Consider the following 18410-nt stretch of genomic DNA (forward strand, 5'->3'; position numbering starts at 1 on the left):
ACTATATGCCAGCTGCTATTAGTCATGATGTCAAAACATATGCTTGCCTTATTGATGAAAATCTCAAGGTTTTGTCCATTAGAACATGAACTTGCACTTCTAATTGTAGCCCAACCCATTCATTTCTATGTACCCTTACCCACATACCCACATGGACTCCCACACATAATTATGCTTCACCCACACACATAATTTAATTTCTCACCCATATGTTAATTATATCCTCAACTTAGGCATCTAAATACACCCCCTGTCTTACATCTAATTACAGCCCCCCTCTTATGAATGTAATTACACCATTCAGCCACCCATCTAATTATGCCCTCCTTGACATATTTAATTGCACTGCCCGCTCAAGGACCTAATTACATTCTAACCAGTGCATCAATTAAGCCCCCAACCCTCCAACAATATTCTTCAGATGCACATCTATCTGTACCCCACTTTATTATTTCAACTGAGGATTGACAACTTCCCATAAGTGAATTCCTAGTAAGCATAGTACCCAACTAACAAGCAAAATAATTACAAGATGCAGCTGAATCAAAAGCAGCTTTGTTCCTTTCCAGCAAAAAAAACAAATATGTATTTGTTTTTTCAGTCATTTAACTAGCCCCTTGGAAGTCCAAATTAAAATTTCTTTTGTTTTCTTACTTTGTGTGTGTAAGCATTTTTTATGATGAAAATGTCTAGTAATTAGTTAATTTATTTCAGAGACTAATTCTTCTCATTACAGACATTTAATTATTGAACCTTTAAAACCATTATCCAAAACCTTGCCTGGGGATATATAAGTACTAATTATAGAATATTTCCATATCCACTCCACACAAAGAAGATTCATCATCCTTCAATTACATGAAAGTGAATTTCCAGAAAGCTGCTGCTAAGATTTGTATTCCTTATTCCATTAATAAAATTGTGATTTAAAAAAGATAAACTCAGTGTTAATATTCTTTCTACACAGGATGCATCTCTGGAAATTGAATGATGTGATATATTTATATGTTGGGTACTATTTCTCCAGTAAAATTTTTGATTCAATCCATTATAAAGAATAACACGCATTCCAGAGAGTATTATGCATTTTTCACATATAATCTGTAGTCGGGATACAACCTCTTGGAGTCAAATATTACATCAGTTCATGGGACCATTCGGTAGATTTATTAAATGATTCATAATCAACTCCCAGTTAACTGAAATTTGTTACCAACGTTGTTTCTGACCCATGAATGCCAAAGCAGTGAGGAAGGCCGTACCTCTCCTTTAGGCCAGAGGTTGGCCACATTTCAAAAGTTCTCAGACCTGGGAGATTTTTTTTGTGGTGGAAAGGAAAGGACTATGAAGGGCAAGGCCAATATTTCAAAGGTAGCGGCCAGTGATTCTAAGAAGAGCAAAAAATGGCGGCAGCAGCAGCAGCGGGAACCTTCAAGCTTCATGCCGTTACCGCATCTTGCATTCTCAAATCCCGATGTAGAGGTACCACCTCAAGAATCTTTCTCTGTAAATACAGTGCATCTTCCTGTGGACGTGCATTGCCCTGGAGTCTACCTGCCTGCATCCAAACCCTGACTTAATGTTCCTTCTAGCACCACTGGCGACTTACTTAACCCTCGGCGCCTTGGTGTTCTCATTCGTAATAATGGTACCCACCCCAGACAGTTGTTGTGAGGATTAAATGAGTTCTGTCTGGCACAAAGTAAGTGATCGATACTGTTATTTTATTTTTAATGGACCAACATTTTCTCATTTTCTCAGCAAGACAGCCTAGAAATCTTGGACTCACTGTTGCTCCTCTCTCAATATCATCACCCTATCACCTACCTCTGCAGAGACTATTCTGTTCTTCTCCTTCCACCCTCATTGCAAAATTGTTTAAATGCCTCATGACTGTCAGTCAGCTTCTAGTTCTGGCCCATCATCTATCCTTTCCTCTTACATGCTAGTTTTTCTCCAAAACAAAAGTGATGGTGTCACAGGTGTTTGTACATCTTCACACACATGAAATTATACACATTAACTATGTGCAGTCCTTTCTGTATCAGTTATCCCTCAATAAATCTTTAAATAAACAAAATCTAATGCAAGTCGCTCCCCTACAAAAGAAAAATGTACAAAATGTACTATGTTTGCCCCTCAACCACAGACCAAAACATTTGAGATCTTCATTGAGGCACTCAGGACCCACCAACAAACAACCCAAACTCCCTGTTCTTTCTTTTTTTCTCACCACGTCATCTGTATTCACACTCCATATTCCCTCCACATCACTTTACTTGCTGTGGTTCTCTTCCAACACAGCCTGAATTTCCTGTCTCCCTATGTTTGTTGAGGCTGCTACAATGCCTCCTCCCCTTCTTCCCCCCACTCTCCCTACCCTACTATCTACCTGCCAAGTCATTCTTCACCCTTAAGACCTATGAAGTGTCTGCAGGTATTATGTCCAATAAGATCCCCTGCAAGTTCAAGGATTGCTCAAAAATTGAAACAGATCGGAGGAACATTAGAATTCATTTATGCTCAATGAGTCATGAGAATTATATGTTAAAGCTGTGCACAGCGGCTTATAAATATATATGAAATTGAATCAAATCATTTCTTTAATACTTCAGAGACTTTCAAACTTATTATTGTTGATGTTATTTTGTCTGTTTCACAATGGAAGTCTTCTGCTGTTTTTTAAATAAGATCTTATGCAGAAAATCTCCATTAAAAAACAAAAATAGAAAAATAAAATAGAAGACCTTTTGAGGTTGAGATGGGCATCCCTCGGTTTTTCTCTTATTCTGAAAGTGACACTTAGACACCGGAAGGAATTTGATGGTGCAGAAAACTACTAACCTAATCAAACTCTTTCTCCCTATCCCTCCCCCCAAAATGAAGAACTACAAATATCAAGCACATTTCAGGTAAGGACATGTGGCTAGTATTTACTGAGCTCCAACCAGCCATACACTAGTCACTATGAAGTACTGGGGCAAAAACTCTGACCCCCAGCTTAGTGTTTGTTACACCAAAATATGGTTTGAATTAAGACATCTATTTTGTTTTCAACTATAAATAGTCTACAATTACTCAGTAATGCAGCAGAGTGTTAAACTGTTAATCCAATTCGATAAAGTACCTGAACAACAGGACCAGGATCAGTTGCTGGCTAATTAACTATTAAATTATTAATTAAAAAAACAAACAAACCTAGCATTGTCTCATATATAACTATTTCATGGGGGAAAAAATGAAGCAATCAACCAGAGAATATTTTCTTTGAGAATAACTGGCTCCTTCTGCTTTCTCCCCTCCCAACTTTATAAGAAAAAGTATCTGTCATTCTTTCTTGTGAGAAAAAGGAAAAGAAGTTGTTTCTAAAGCATTCCTTCTTTCCTGGCATCTCTCCCTTAATCGTATCCCAGAACTAGCCCAGATAAGCCTCCAATCAGATGAATTTCATAGCCTCTAAGTTCTCCACTCATACTCTTACCTCTGCTTATTTTACCCTATCTGCTTGAGTCATCTTCTCCCCTTTTTTATAGTGTTGCCCACGTATGTCAGAATCACCCTAAAATGCATAGTAAAGATGCATATCCTTGGTTCTACTTCAACTGTGAGTAGACCGTGGGAGGCTGAAGTTGCCCTACACAATTTGTGTGCACAATAAGGTCTGTGACCCGCCAGATCCTACCAACTCTCAAATACAACCTGAAGTCTTCCTTCTCCAGAACTTTCCCTGACCTACCTTATTTCCTTATCTTCCGGGATCAGCATCCACAATCCTACCCACTGCCACAAAAAAAAAAAAAAAGAAAAACAAAAAACCCTACAGCAATGTCACTCCCTTTAACCCAACACTCTAGACACTTGGCATTTAGTACTATTTGCTACCCATTTTGTATATATGCTCACCCTCCACAAGTGGAGAATAAGCCCCTCAAGGGTATAAATCATGTCTTATAAAATCTAAAGCTCCAACATTATGTGCTGGACACAGTAAGTACACAGGTGTTTTGATTAATGGATTGATTCACCCAGAAATGCCAGGAATATAAGCCAATGAAGCAAATCTGTTAACTTTTTCAGACCACTGGTATAAAGGTTAAGAATACACAGCTGAGCTAATAGAGTCTGTCACATGGAGTTCCAAAATCAAATGCCTACAGAATGCAAACAGGGAGCATAAGTGGAGCAGAAGGAATACAACAGGGAGTGCTAGGGACTGGGGTAAACAAAGGACATGTGACAAAACCAAAAAGATCATAGCTCATAGTCTGTTGATGGGCATAGGACCTAGTGCTGCTAGATATTCTAATATTTTTTCTCTAAGTAATACTAAATTCTATGTGAAACCTCGTTTTTAATGTTGGCAATATACTTCTAATAATTTTTTAAACCATAAAAGCTGAACAAAATACATTTGAGAGCCACACTTGGCTCTAGTATTTTAAACTCTAGAACCCAGGCAGGGTCCTAGCCATCTTCCATGTGTTCAGAGTGGGAGGTTAGAGATGAGTGTAAATCTTAAATTATTAAGAAAGATGTAGGAAAATGCACCTTTTAAGGAACTTTTAGCCCAAGATGGGGAAAGATTCTCTTCTTGCCAGGTCCACATGAAATAACAGGTCCTTTTTTAAGGCAGTTTGTGAAAATTCATGATTCCAAGAGACAGAAGGCAGACCACAGGTTTTTGAAGTCCCCTAATCTCCATTCAAAATATCATTGAGACTCAGATATTACCCACAGTGATTTCTCAGCCCTCTATGACTGAGACCTCTCATCCTAAACAGTTGTTTGTTTTCCTTTTTTTTTTTAAGTTTATTTATTTATATTGAGAGAGAGAGAGCGAGCAAGAGAGAGAGAGAGCGCGTGCACAAATGGGGAAAGGACAGAGAGAGAGGAAGACAAAGAATCCCAAGCAGGCTCCCTGCTGTCAGCACAGAGCCGGATGTGGGGGTCGAGCTCACAAACCGAGACATCACGACCTGAGCCGAAATCAAGAGTCAGACAGTTGACCGACCGAGTCACCCAGACACCACAACAGTTGTTTTTTTAGCCAAAATGGCATCATCTTACTTATGCTGTTTAATAAAGTATTATGGACATCTTTCCATTACTCTTAATGCCAGTGTACTATTTGACTGGATAGATGGTTCAAAACTTAACCAATTCCTTACTGTAAAAAGTTTAGGTTGTTTCCAATTTTTCGCCATGTTAAATAATGCTGCTATAAACATCTTTGAATTGTGGCAAATCCAGGAGGGTGAAGATGGAAGGCAGGACCAGCCCACTCTATTTTTTCCTTTGGTCGGGACAATAAAGCTTGCTTAATTTTATGTAAAGCATCGTGCAAGAGCCTCTTCAAGTCCACCTTTCAATGAAATTGTGTTTTCCTAGCCCATTCCACATAGGATTCCTCATGCTGTCACTGACCTGACACATATAACCTTGAGCACTTGTCCAATTATATCCTTAAGATAAATACTGAAATGTAGAATTGCTGGGTCAGATAATAAGCACATATTTAAGTCCTTTGATACACCTAACTAAATTACTTACCAGAAAAACTGTACCAGGTTCACTGGCCCCACTGTGCCTGAGAGCATGTTTGTCTCAACCTCTATATCTGGCTACCTTGAACAACCTGGGTCATATCAATAAAAGCTAGCAGGTGAGTACGTAAGAAAAACAATGGAAATCTCCTTATATACTCGCACAGCTATTTCAGACATACAGGGGAGAAACTTTATTGTGTTGTAATCATTCTATGATGTATTATTTAATCTGAGAGGAAAGGCAGTGTGGTTTAAATGGGTAAATTCACAGAGTTTGGCTTCAACAGGTCTGAGCACAAATTCTGACTCAGCTTGGAATCACAGTTTAGAACCAATTTTTAGCTGGGAGATCTGAACAAGTCACTTAACACGTCACAGCCTCAGTTTCTACATGTAAAATGGGGGCAATAATACAAGCCTTCTATGATAATACATGCACAACATAGAGCAAAAATCCTGGCACATAGTAAGTCCTTGGCAAACTATAGAAAAACTATAGCTTTAGAGTATACCCACACAACCTAATCAAATTACAAAAATGTAATGAACCCCCTCTTTAATTTAATTTTCTCTGATATATTTGATTTTTATTAATATTTCTTAGACATCTTACCTATAATGTTACATATTTAGAAACTGAATTAACTATTAAATGAACTTTATTATTTCTAACTTAAAATAAAAATGCTTTGGGGTGCCTGGGTGGTTCAGTTGGTTGAGCATCTGATTCTTGATTTCAGCTCAGGTCATGATCCCAGGGTCATGGGATCTGGCCCAGTGTCGGGCTCCACACTGAGTGTGGAGCTTATTTGGGATTCTCTCTCCCTCTCCCTCTGTCCCTCCTCCACTCATGCTCTCTCCCTCTCTCTCTGTAAAAATAAAAATAAAATAAAATATAAAATAATAAATAAATAAAATGCTTTGTTTCTTGAATTCTACATATGAGGGAAATTATATGGTACTTGTCTTTCTCTGACTGACTTACTTTGCTTAGCATAATAGTTTCAAGCAGTTTATATCCATTCATATATGTGCTTGTCATAAGACAATAATTAGTGAATTGAAACATCTTTGAGGGGTGCCTGGGTGGCTCAGTCGGTTAAGCGTCCGACTTCGGCTCAGGTCACGATCTCGCGGTCCGTAAGTTCGAGCCCCGCGTCAGGCTCTGGACAGATGGCTCAGAGCCTGGAGCCTGTTTCCGATTCTGTGTCTCCCTCTCTCTCTGTCCCTCCCCCGTTCATGCTCTGTCTCTCTCTGTCTCAAAAATAAATAAACGTTAAAAAAAAATTAAAAAAAAAAAAAGTAACATCTTTGAAAGGTCATTAAAATATCTCTTTCCTTTGACAAAACAGGCAGGAATATGCAATAGATAAAAGACTGTCTCTTCAACAAATGGTCTTGGGAAAACTGGAGAGCTACATGCAAAAGAATGAAATGGGACCACTTTCTTACACCATACACAAAAATAAACTCAAAATAGATTAAGAACCTAAATGTGAGACCTGAAACCATAAAAATTCTAGAAAAGAGCACAGGCAGTAATTTCTATGACATTGGCCATAGCAATATTTCTCTAAATGTGTCTCCTGAGGTAAGGGAAATAAAAGCAAAAATAAACTATTGGGACTACATCAAAATAAAAAGCTTCTGCACAGTGAAGGGAACAATCAACAAAACTAACAGACAATCTATGGAACAGGAGAAGATATTTGGAAATGACATATCCAATAAAAGGTTAGTATCCAAAATATATAAAAATCTTATAAAACTTAACACCAAAAAACAAATGATCCAATTGAAAAATAGAAGACAGGAATAGATATATTTCCAAAGAAGATATACAGATGGCCAACAGACACATGAAAAGATGCTCAACATCACTCATCATCAGGGAAATACAAATCACAACTACAATGAGATATCACCTCACACCTGTCAGAATGTCTAAAATAAAACACACACACACACACACACACACACACACACACACACACACACACACAAGAAACAGCAAATGTTGACAATGATGTGGAGAAAAAGGAACCCTCCTCATGCACTGTTGGTGCAAATGCAAACTGGTGCACCCACTCTTGAAAACAGTATGGAGGTTTCTAAAATAAATTAAAATAAAAATAAAACTACCCTAGATCCAGTAATTGCACTACTGAGTATTTACCAAAGAATACAAAAACACTAATTCAAAAGGATATATACACCCCTACATATATTGTGCATTATTTATAGTAGGCAAATTACGGAAGCAGCCCAAGTGTCTATCAACAGATGAAAAGATAAAGAACATGTGGTATATATACGTAAGGGAATATTATTCATCCATAAAAGAGAATGAAATCTTGCCATTTGAAATAACATGGACGGAGCTAGAGAATATAATGTTAAGTGAAGTAAGCTAGTCAAAAAAACCCACAAATACCATATGATTTCACTAATATGTGGAATTTAAGAAACAAACCAAAAAAAAGGAAAAAAAAAAACAGAAAACAGACTTAATTATAGAGTTACCAGAGAGCAGGTGGGTTGGGGGGAGGGGTAAAATAGGTGAAGGGGGTTAACAGTACTCTTGGCTTGATGAGCACTGAGTAAGAATTGTTGCATATCTGAGACCAATATAACACTGTATGTTACCTATACTGGAATTAAAATTAAAAACCTAATTAAAATTTTTTAAATATCTTTTTTTCTATTTATTTGGTCATATTCATTTGCATCCATTCTTTGTAGCCACCCTCTCTCTCTTGGAATTTTGGTAGCCTTTCACATGGACATAAGTCCATGATGTCTGCATTTCCCATAGATACATAGATTTCTTTTTTCTCTTTTGCACTTACCAGTAGGATTCTCAAGTAAATGAAGCTTTCGTTGTTCTGACGGCAGTAGCTTTGATGGACCATTTGGCTCACATATCCCATAATTGACGCAGTGAGAAAAAAAAAAACGTACATTCACAGGGTGATTTTGGAGGCTAGCATGATTTCCTTTCAAGTGTACTAAGTGTAACGCCAAGCTCCAAGGAGGAACTGGCAATAGAAAGTTCGGGGTTGGCCAATTTAATCCTCAACACTTCTCAAGCACTTTGCAGATGGAACAATAACAATATAGAGTCCATATTTATACACATAACATAATACATCAAATCATGTGTCAGTCATCCTCTAAGTGCCCAGGTCATGGAAACAGCTCTCAAGTCATGGAGGACATATCAGTGAAGCATACAAATTACATAGTCAGAGATTCTGCCACTTACTAACCAGGTGACCTTAAGATGGTTACTGAACCTCTTTTAGCCTCAGATTTCTCTTCATTATAATGAGGGTAAATACAAGAAACTACCTCCATGGAGGTATTAAGAAAATTAAATAAGGGATAATTATAAAAAATGTCAAGCCTGGTATTTAGAAATCATTCAGTAAATATTAGCTACTGACATAGCTAATCAGTATACTTTAAAGCATGAAAATTCCAATAACCAGATTGCTCTACTCTCTTCCTTGTTTTCTGTTATTTTTCCAGTTCCCTCTTCCCACATCTGCCTATCCTGCCCCCATTCACTATATACCCACCTCCACTGTTCCACTCACAGCTGCTCTCAATCATATGGAAACGTGATTCACCAAGATTCCCATGGTTCAACACAACTTAAAACACAAAATTTGTGTTTCCTTCAGACACTCTTTTTAAGGACATGACACTATCTATGACACTTTGTTACAACTATTTTTATTAATATGTTAATAGTTTGCCTTTTTCCAATAAAATTTCCCAGCCCTTACTTCATGCATCTCACATCTTAAAAACCCTTACCACTATTTATTTCCCTAAACATAAATCATTTTAATCTTCTAATTCTTTCCTTGCCTTTACTTGTCCATTATGGAAATGGTCAGCAATAAAGTTACAAAATGTCTTAAGAATGTAATGATTGTCTGTGCTCCAGGGTGAGTCGGTTGGTTAAGCATCAGACTCTTGATTTTGACTCAGGTCACAATCTTATAGTTGTGAGATCGAGCCCCAAGTTAGGCTCTGCATTGGGCATGGAGACTGCTTAAGATTCTCTCTCTCCCTCTCCCTCTGCCCCTCCCCTGTTTGTGCTCTCTTTTTTAAAATAAATGAATAAATAAATAAATAAATAAATAAATAATTTATGATTGTCATTTACTTTTAATTTTTGACCTGTTCCATTCTTCCTTCTGAATATTGCACAGCATTTCACTACTTCTGTTATTACAAGGCCATTTCCACGAAATGTGATTATGATGTGAAAAAAAGAAGTCTTAGATAATTAATTTATATCTTTTACTAATTTCCAGAAAAGTCACAGAGTTTTTAAGTCAAAGGATGATTGTTCCAACTGCCTACACTGCATAGTAATCTAGCGACTATAATCTGTCTGAAATTTTTTTCCTCTTTAGATTTCTAAGAGGTTAAAAAACTATCACTGCCTCTGGCAAGAGGTTGTTTGGAAGCCATATTAATTGGCTTGTTTCCTAAACCTATTGGCTCCCATAGTGCTACAAAAACTAAAAAATGTTTTCCTTTGGTAGCTGAGCCAAGATAACTTAAAAACAAGCAGGGAAGCAGTATATTAATTTAAAAGATGGTGGTATTATATTAGCCATGATTTCAAAATACAAATCCCACACATTCATTTTGTGGGGAAATTAGTGCAGGGATATCTGATGGGTAAAAGACTGAGGAATACAGAGAGCACCATGGCTTCAATACAGGGCCTGGAGTCTGGGGGTGCCAACTCATGACAGGGAGGAGACCCAGAAGTCACCCCAGCTCTCAGCTCCATCACTGCTTACACCATTTAGTTCCAACTAGACAGGGCAGAGACTGGCCAAGTTGAAATCTCTGATAGTGATTTTAAATCTCCAGAAAGAGCAGCAATTTCTCCGCTGTGGTGTCTCATACCTGGGACCCTGCATTGATAAATAACTACACAAGGGCAAAACAACTGCAGTAATAAAAGGGGCTCACTGTAACCCTGTTGGACCATCTCCACAGTCTTCTCTTAAGGTCCAGTCTAAGACAGTTATTCTAAGGTTTCCCAGAGCAGATTGCTTACAACGTGGGATTTTCCACTCCACTCTCCGATAATGCACTCCAAGCCTCTATATTTATACGAAAACATCTATCAGAATTACAGCTAGTGATTTTATATAGCAAAACCAATCAGCCCATTCAATCATTCATTCATTCATTCCACTAAAATTTACAATCTCCATTATGCCCCAGGTATTAGGTTGATAATTGAAATCCGACAGCTCCCTATCTCCCCAAATTAAACACTGTTCTTGGGGAGCTTCCCAGCTAGTGAGAGAGAGAAAGAAAGAGAGAACCTTGAATCAAATACTTAAACTGAATATAAAGTTGCAAATGAGAGGTATCTGGTGCTTAGGAGGAAGGTCCCTCTGAGAAAATTATACTCAAAGAGATCTAAGGGATTAACATAAGTGAACCAGGTAGAAGGAAACAAGCATCTCCCAGAAAAAGAGACAGTGTGTTGAAAAGCTCTAGAGAAAAAGAGTCTAGTGTTTATAAGGAGCTGAATCAAGACAAAGTGTAAAGAGTGACAGGGAACACTATGGAATTGCATGCTGGAGCTGCAGGCAGGGACCAGATCAGGAAGAGCCTCATGGGCCTTGAGGAGATAGTCTCATCCTGAAATCAATGGGAAGCTAATCAAGGGTTTTGAGCAAAGTGATGGCATTATCTGATTTGTATTTTAAAATGCAAAGACTACAGTGTGGAAATGGACTGGAGAGGAAGCCAGATTAGATACAAGAAGGCCAATAAGAGTCTATTGCAAAATTATAAGAGGTCATTGTCACCTAAAATAGGATGGTAGAGGCAATGGGGGAAAATAACAATAGATACAAGAAAGAGAAAGAAATGATCTTCACAAACTTCAAAATGTCCTTCAGCTTTATTCAATAACAATTTCTTAATAATATATGTTTTCCCGATGATCCAGCAATTACACTACTAGATATTTACCCAAAGGATACAAAAATACTAATTCGAAGGGATACATGCATCCCAGTGTTTATAGTAGCATTATCAACAGTAGCCAAATTATGGAAAAGAGCCCAAATGTCTCTCAACTGATGAATGGGTAAAGAAAATGTGGTATATTTATATAATGAAATATTAGCCATAAAAAAAGAAATCTTGCCATTTGCAATGATGTGGATTGAGCTAGAGTATTATTCTAAGTGAAATAAGTCAGTCAGAGGAAGACAAGTACCAAATGATTTCACTCATATGTGGAATTTAAGAAATAAAACAGATGAACATAAAGGGGGGAAAGCCATAAAACAGACTCTTAACTATAGAGAACAAAGTGAGGGTTGATGGAGGGGAGGTGGGTGGGGGATGGCTGAAATAGGTGATGACTATTAAGGAGGGCACTTGTGATGAGCACTAGGCATTATATGATAAGTAATGAATCAGTAAATTCTACTCCTGAAGCCAATATTACACTATATGTTAACTAACTGGAATTTAAATAAAAACTTGAAACCACCTAAATAGATAGATAGATAGATACATACATACATACATACATAAAATAGGGGCGCCTGGGTGGCTCAGTCAGTTAAGTGTCTGACTCTTGATCTCAATCTCAGCTCAGGTCATGACCTCACTGTTCGTGAGTTCAAGCCCTGCGTCAGGTGGGCTCTGTGTTGACAGTGTGGAGCCTGTTTGGAATTCTCTCTCCCTCTCTTTCTGCCCCTACCCTGCTGGTGTTCTCTCTCTCAAAATAGATAAATAGATGATAGATAGATAGATAGATAGATAGAGACAAACCCTCATCATAAAAATAAATAATAAAAAATATATGTGTTTTTACAGTGTATAAGAATAACAAAACAAAAACAAAGTAACTACATATCTAACACCAAAGCTGTAGCTTAACTTTAAAACTGTATGAACTTGTCGTCTCAAGATTAGGATGAAGTTCTGAGCACCAACAGAACTGTCATTTTGACACGCCATCCAACACCCTGCATTACTATTAATACCAGACCCTCCCCCACTTCTAATGCTGTTGCCTGTGAGCAACTGGTCCTGGGTCATTTTGGCCAGGAGCACCTCCCTCCCAAAGAAATAGACTGATGCGTGTGGTTGTAAAAGTTTTGAAAGATTAGCCATCCATTCTATTGTTCATTCAGCACGTTTTCGTTTACCACCTGCTATGCTATGTGCCAGGCACTGTCAAGGTTCTGTCCTCAAGGGGCTCACAGTCGGCTGAGCAGAAAGAATGTGAACAAATAATTGTTATTCGGTAGTACAGTCACAGAGATATATACAAATTATGGGGGTTAAAAAGAACAGATTTTTAATCAACATGGCAAGGCATGAGAGATTTAGGAGAGAGAACTTGGAAGGTTTTATGTACATTAAGATGCTTTAGCTGGATCTTAGAAGATAAATAAGAATTCATCAGATAGACAAGGAAAGGAGGGGCATTCTGCAAGGGGAAAACAGCATGTGCAAATGTGAAAAGGAATTGAAAAAGCACAACTTGTTCTGGGAAATGTAAGTCACTTGGTAATTACAGAGTATAAAGTAATGAGGAGCAGGAGAAAGAAGGTGGTGGTAATTAATAAATTTAAATTATCTTACATTCTCTGAGAGTTCAGATCATGAAGGTCCTATGTGCCATCCTACAAAGTTTGAACTTCGTGCTATATGTGCTAAACAAGAAGGGTTAATTTGCCCAAGACTGACTGGCTACAGTCCAGAAAAGGAAGTGGCCTCCAGTAAAATTCTATGGAAACCAGCAGTGGCCCGGTGCTGAAGTCCCACAATCCTGGCCAACAGCAAGGCCAGGATCTCAGTATTCCTATCATGCCAGGAAAGAGGATAGATCTTATCCAACCATGAGCTGATTGATACATCCTCTTCTGGTCAAGATGCATCTGCAAGGTTTGTTCCCATACTGCCAGTCATGGCTCCAGACAGCTTTCCATTCATTACCCATGGACACTGAGCTGATAAATCAGGTGAAAGCCAAGGTTCCACCATATCTCAGTACTATTATATCACACCAGTCTTTGAATTACACCAGTGGAGGGGTTAGTGCATCCATTCCTAATTGGACAACTAAAAAGCCCAACCCTGTTTCAGGTTCCCTTTCCTGGAGTCTAGAACACCTAGAATTTCATCGTTTCTAATCATAAAAAGGCAACAGAGTATCTGCTAGTTGCTACTTCACCTCCTCCATGAGTTTTCTCCAGTAAAGACTGTTCCGGTAGGTTTGGGGAGCATGTTGTTTGGCCACGTGCTCTTGCATCCATGGCGGACAGTGAGGAGTGACACAACAGAGGTAAACAGACTTACATTTTATAACCACAATGTTGGCAGTAGGGTGAAGGATGTTGCAGTGAGGCAAGTTCGTTAACAGTGAAACTATTAGAGAGTTCTTGAATTAGTCCATATAATGTTGATAAACCTCAAACATGGTGGTAGAGAGATAAGAAACGAAGGAGAAAATTCAAGAAATATTTATAAAATAAAACTGGATCTGAATAGTGGTTTAGTACGGAGGATAGATTCAAACTTAAGCCCCAGGTGTCCAGCTTAAGTGACTGAGTGGGTTATAGTGTCATTATCTGGGACAGACAATAGAGAAAAAAAGCAGGATGGGGAGGGCTGGAGTTGAATTCTGACCATGTGACAGGTAGGGACGCTCTAGGCCACTGAAGATAATACCCAGTGGGAGAAGGAATTGAGTCTGTTTTTACTCCATTTTACCATTATTTCCCCAGGAACTAGCACAGCCCTTAGCACCCAGCAGCAGTTGCTCAATAAATACCTGAAGGAATGGTTGAAAATTTATTTTATAGAGAATTATCAAAATTTTAGGAAAGCATAGTTTTGCTGGTCTCCATTTTCATGAAGGTGGTAAGTCCAATGTGAAAGGAAATTTCTGATGCATCAAAGCCTTATTTTACATTAAATTTCAACTCTGACTTTATTTTGTAGATTCCTGATTTGTTCTACATTTAATGGGTTATACAGAAGTACTATATTTTTTCCTGGGTCCCTTAATATCACAGGCCTTTGTATTTGAAGAAACCCTCCAACAATCCTCATTTCAGGTATCTGGAAGTACCTGACAACTGTAGTTATTTCAGTTCCTATTGACCTTGTGTGTTGCCCTCAAAGTTCAAGTCGGGCTATAACAAAAAGAAACAATTGGTAAATTTAAATTATGGTTTCAGAATTCCAATACTTTGTGAATAGGCTATCATTTGAACAGGTGATTAGATGCAAAATGTATGTAAAATTGGATTAGACTGAACCCTAGGGAAAGAAAAATTTAAGCAAAATAATTAGATTATGCATATTTTATAAGAAGCTGTTAGCCAGTGCTTTAGTAGTAGCAAAACACCTCAGATAAAAAGATTTTTAGGGGTGCCTGGGTGGCTCAGTGGGCTAAGTGCCCAACTCTTGGTTTCTGCTCAGGCCATGATCTCATGGTTTCATGAGTTTGAACCCCACATCAGGCTCTGCACTGACAGTGTGGCATCGGCCTAGGATTCTCTCCCTCTCTCTCTCTCTGCCCCACTCACACTGTCTCTGTTTCTCACAAAATAAATAAATAAAAACTTTTTAAAAAAAGGATTTTTAAATACATTTGATTTGCAATTGGCTTTTTCTCGGCACCTTTTCTTTTTTTCTTAGCAAAGAGCTAACACTCCCAAAGCTGGGTAGATAGAAAAAAATATTTAGGGGGAAAAGTCCTAGACGTAATAGTTTTCAGATATAAAATGTTGGTTATCCCCCAAAAGCACACCGTTTCCTTTACAGAAAGCAGAAGTGAGCCACACCCCATCTCACCTACTACATGTCTCCACCACGCTTATCTGCCCACCTATTTTTCTAACAACCTGCGGACATAATGTCTTAATTGACAATCTGCCCAGATTCTCTCCTTCACTTAGCTTCTGCTGCCTCCATTCTGCAGTCTCCAAAGAGCTAAGCATGGGAGACAACTTAATGTTTCTGTCTGAAAACAAACAGAAAATCAGAAAACAGCAAATCTGTAGATTTAGCCTGAGCCCAGGGAAATGCGGGTCAATCCTGGCCATTAGGGGAATGGTTTGGCAAAGTGGTCAGACACAGCTGTGGAAATCTCCATCAAGTTATGCTTGTGGTCTTCAAACCTAGACTTTGAGGTGTGGCTCTGGGAACTTGGCTTCTGTCTTATTTTCAAAACACTGCCTCAGGTTGCCTTTCCAGATTATCAGGGCCCAGCTCATGTGCAGTCCCAGAACCATGTTTCAGCCTGTTCTCAAAAAATAGTCCCTAATTTTGACCCCAATGCTGGGGATCCCCAGCTTATTCCCTTGAGTGGCTGCCTTGACTAAGTGATCCATTCCAAAGCCTGTAGGAGGGTGGGCCCTGCCTTCTTCTGGCAATTACCTCTTAGAAGCTGCCAGTTGCCAAAACCTCCAGCCTAGAAGGTGGGAACTTCAAGTCCATTGCTATCCTCACCCCCGCCTCTTCTCCCATCCTGGTTAGCAAGTCTACCCAGAAGTCCAGAACCATGCAGATCACAGAATATTATTAGTCAGGCCATGAGGGATGATGACAATATTGTGCTATCTCCCATGTGAAAATTACAGGCCAATTAGCAAAAGAGAGAGCGAATTAAACAGATACAAACATTAAGAAAATGTTCTCTGTACTCACTGGTGTCTTGTCATTCCCTGACCAAATTAATTAAGCCAGAGAAGGTCAGTGTTGATATAATACCTCTCGATAAGTTAATCAAATGTATCTTTATGCATTTAAGAGATGACTTAAATATAATTAAGAAGTACAAATAAACATATCAATAGTAGAAATGAAACAGAGGCCTACTGGTATGCAGATGCTCAGAACTAAACCAAAATAGGATGGAAATTCCCTTCTACAGCTGGACCTTTGCCTATAAGGACCAAGATGAAGAAACCAACTGGAAAAAAAAAAAAAAGGATATACAAGCTTTTTCTGCAGGAAAACACTCTGTCACGTCACCAAACCTAAGAAGAAAATGTTATAGGGAATATTAACACCTCCTGAAAAAAGTTATCACTCCCATCAGACCTACTGAATGAGATTTGACTCAGCGGTAATTGGTGTCATGCATCCTTTTCAGTTGTTCCCAGGAAGCTAGAAGACTGAGCCATAATCAGTCATTGTGCTAAACTGTGCACACTGGCAAATATTTTAGAAAGGCCTGCACCCTGGCACAATAGACCATTCCTTACATTTAATTTTCATTTTGTTCTCAAACATAGACAGCCTGTGAATTTTCATTGAATAAAGGTCTAAATTTGTAATTATTTCTACATTTGAAAGACAAGGAAACTTAGAGTTTACCTTCAAGCTACGCTGTGGGGCAACTCCATGACCTCACTTCTAATCATTTGCTTTCCTTCCCTACAAAAGTAAGAGCTACTTGGAAGTCCCGTGACTCTTCACTCTCCTTATCTCCTCAATTACAGAGCAATTGGAGGAACACTGGATATGAACCCATTGTTTAGATATCCAACCTTAACTCACTAAAAAGTAATCATTTATCTCACACTGCTTATCATAATTAGTATCCAAATATAATGATGCAGATGTACAACAGGTAGAGTCTGTAGCAATCTCCACTACTACTTTGTATATCTCTAAATCCCCAATGCAACAGATTTATCTCTTCTAACTACTCACCAGACTGGAAAATTAACTCGACTCCTTTTCTAGTTGTGTTTTTTTCCTTCCATTGGTTTCCAGTATTACCAAAATGCCAAAGAAATGCTTGCATGCCATAAATGCTCTAGCAGATAGTAAAAGTAACATTATCATATGTTTGTAGACAGCCCTCATTACAAAGCACTTTTAGAGCCATAATCTCATTTTAACCTTTTCGTAATAACACTGATGTATGAAAACCAGGTATTATTTATGTCTTGAACTGAATAAAATGGAGGCTGGCAACAGTTACATGACTTGTCTGGAATCATAAATATCATATAAAAGCCAGGTCTAGAACCCAGATCTTTGAATTCCATTCCCTTACACAGTTCTGTAATGGTGGCACTCGGCCAGGAGCAACAGGATAAATGATCTAAACTATTTAATGGTAGTGGGATCAAGTTCTGGATTCCTGTAATAAAGCAGGATTGTTCAAGGAATAACTTGTTTCCCTTTGAGAACCTGGATTTCTCTATTACAGATGCAATATTGTGATTTATGAGAAATATATATATTTCATCATTCAGATGACCAAAAATATTTCTCATACATATTTCTTCATCTACAGGTCCTAACTCACAGTTCCCAAAAAGCTTGGAATCTCCTGAGTGGTAAGAGCATTGGCAGCACCTGTTACCCTAATATTTGGTCTCTTGCCCTCAGTTCCCGAAATCCTTTCAGAGTCATAAAGATGAATGGATTGCTTGTTATTCATAAGAAGCCCCTTTCCACCACAACTGTGTTTACGTTAATGAGGTGACTTTTAGAAAGCACCTAAGGATGAGGGATGGCTGCCAGAGAACCAACCATGAATAGAGGACTGGAACTTTCAGACCCACGCCCAGATTTCTGGGGAAGGGAGAGAGGCTAGAGGTTGGATCAGTCACCAATGGTCAATCATTTCATCAATCATGTCTATGTAATGAAGCCTCTACTAACCCCCAAAAGAATGGGGTTCAGAGAGCTTCTGGTTGATGAACTAGAACTCCTCCACCTGCCACCAGGCAGGGCCCCAAGTGTCACAAGAACAGAAGTTCCTTTGTTGGAGACATCACCCTATGTATCTCTTTATATGGCAGTTAGTTGATTCGTACCCTTTAA

The 18410-nt window shown here is 38.5% G+C and overlaps 1 protein-coding gene across 24 annotated transcripts in view; it reads right to left on the bottom strand.

The window, feature by feature from the left end:
• Positions 1-18410, bottom strand: part of ST8SIA1 (ST8 alpha-N-acetyl-neuraminide alpha-2,8-sialyltransferase 1) — a 150945-nt gene that overhangs the window by 76880 nt on the left and 55655 nt on the right. For 22 of the 24 annotated variants that reach the window (XR_006204724.1, XR_006204723.1, XR_006204725.1 and 19 more), the window contains one exon: positions 17286-17391. The exons of 1 other annotated variant lie outside the window; for it this stretch is intronic. Coding sequence is in view for 20 of the 23 variants with exons in the window: in XM_042946015.1 (XP_042801949.1) it covers positions 17286-17391 (106 nt within the window). In the remaining 3 variants the exon portion in view is untranslated. Of the gene's footprint in view, positions 1-8395; positions 8463-17285; positions 17392-18410 lie in introns of all 24 variants that reach the window. One more of the 24 variants, XM_042946014.1, reaches the window with a different exon arrangement.

Source organism: Panthera leo, chromosome B4 (genome assembly GCF_018350215.1).
Source record: "Panthera leo isolate Ple1 chromosome B4, P.leo_Ple1_pat1.1, whole genome shotgun sequence".
Taxonomy (NCBI): Eukaryota; Metazoa; Chordata; class Mammalia; order Carnivora; family Felidae; genus Panthera; species Panthera leo.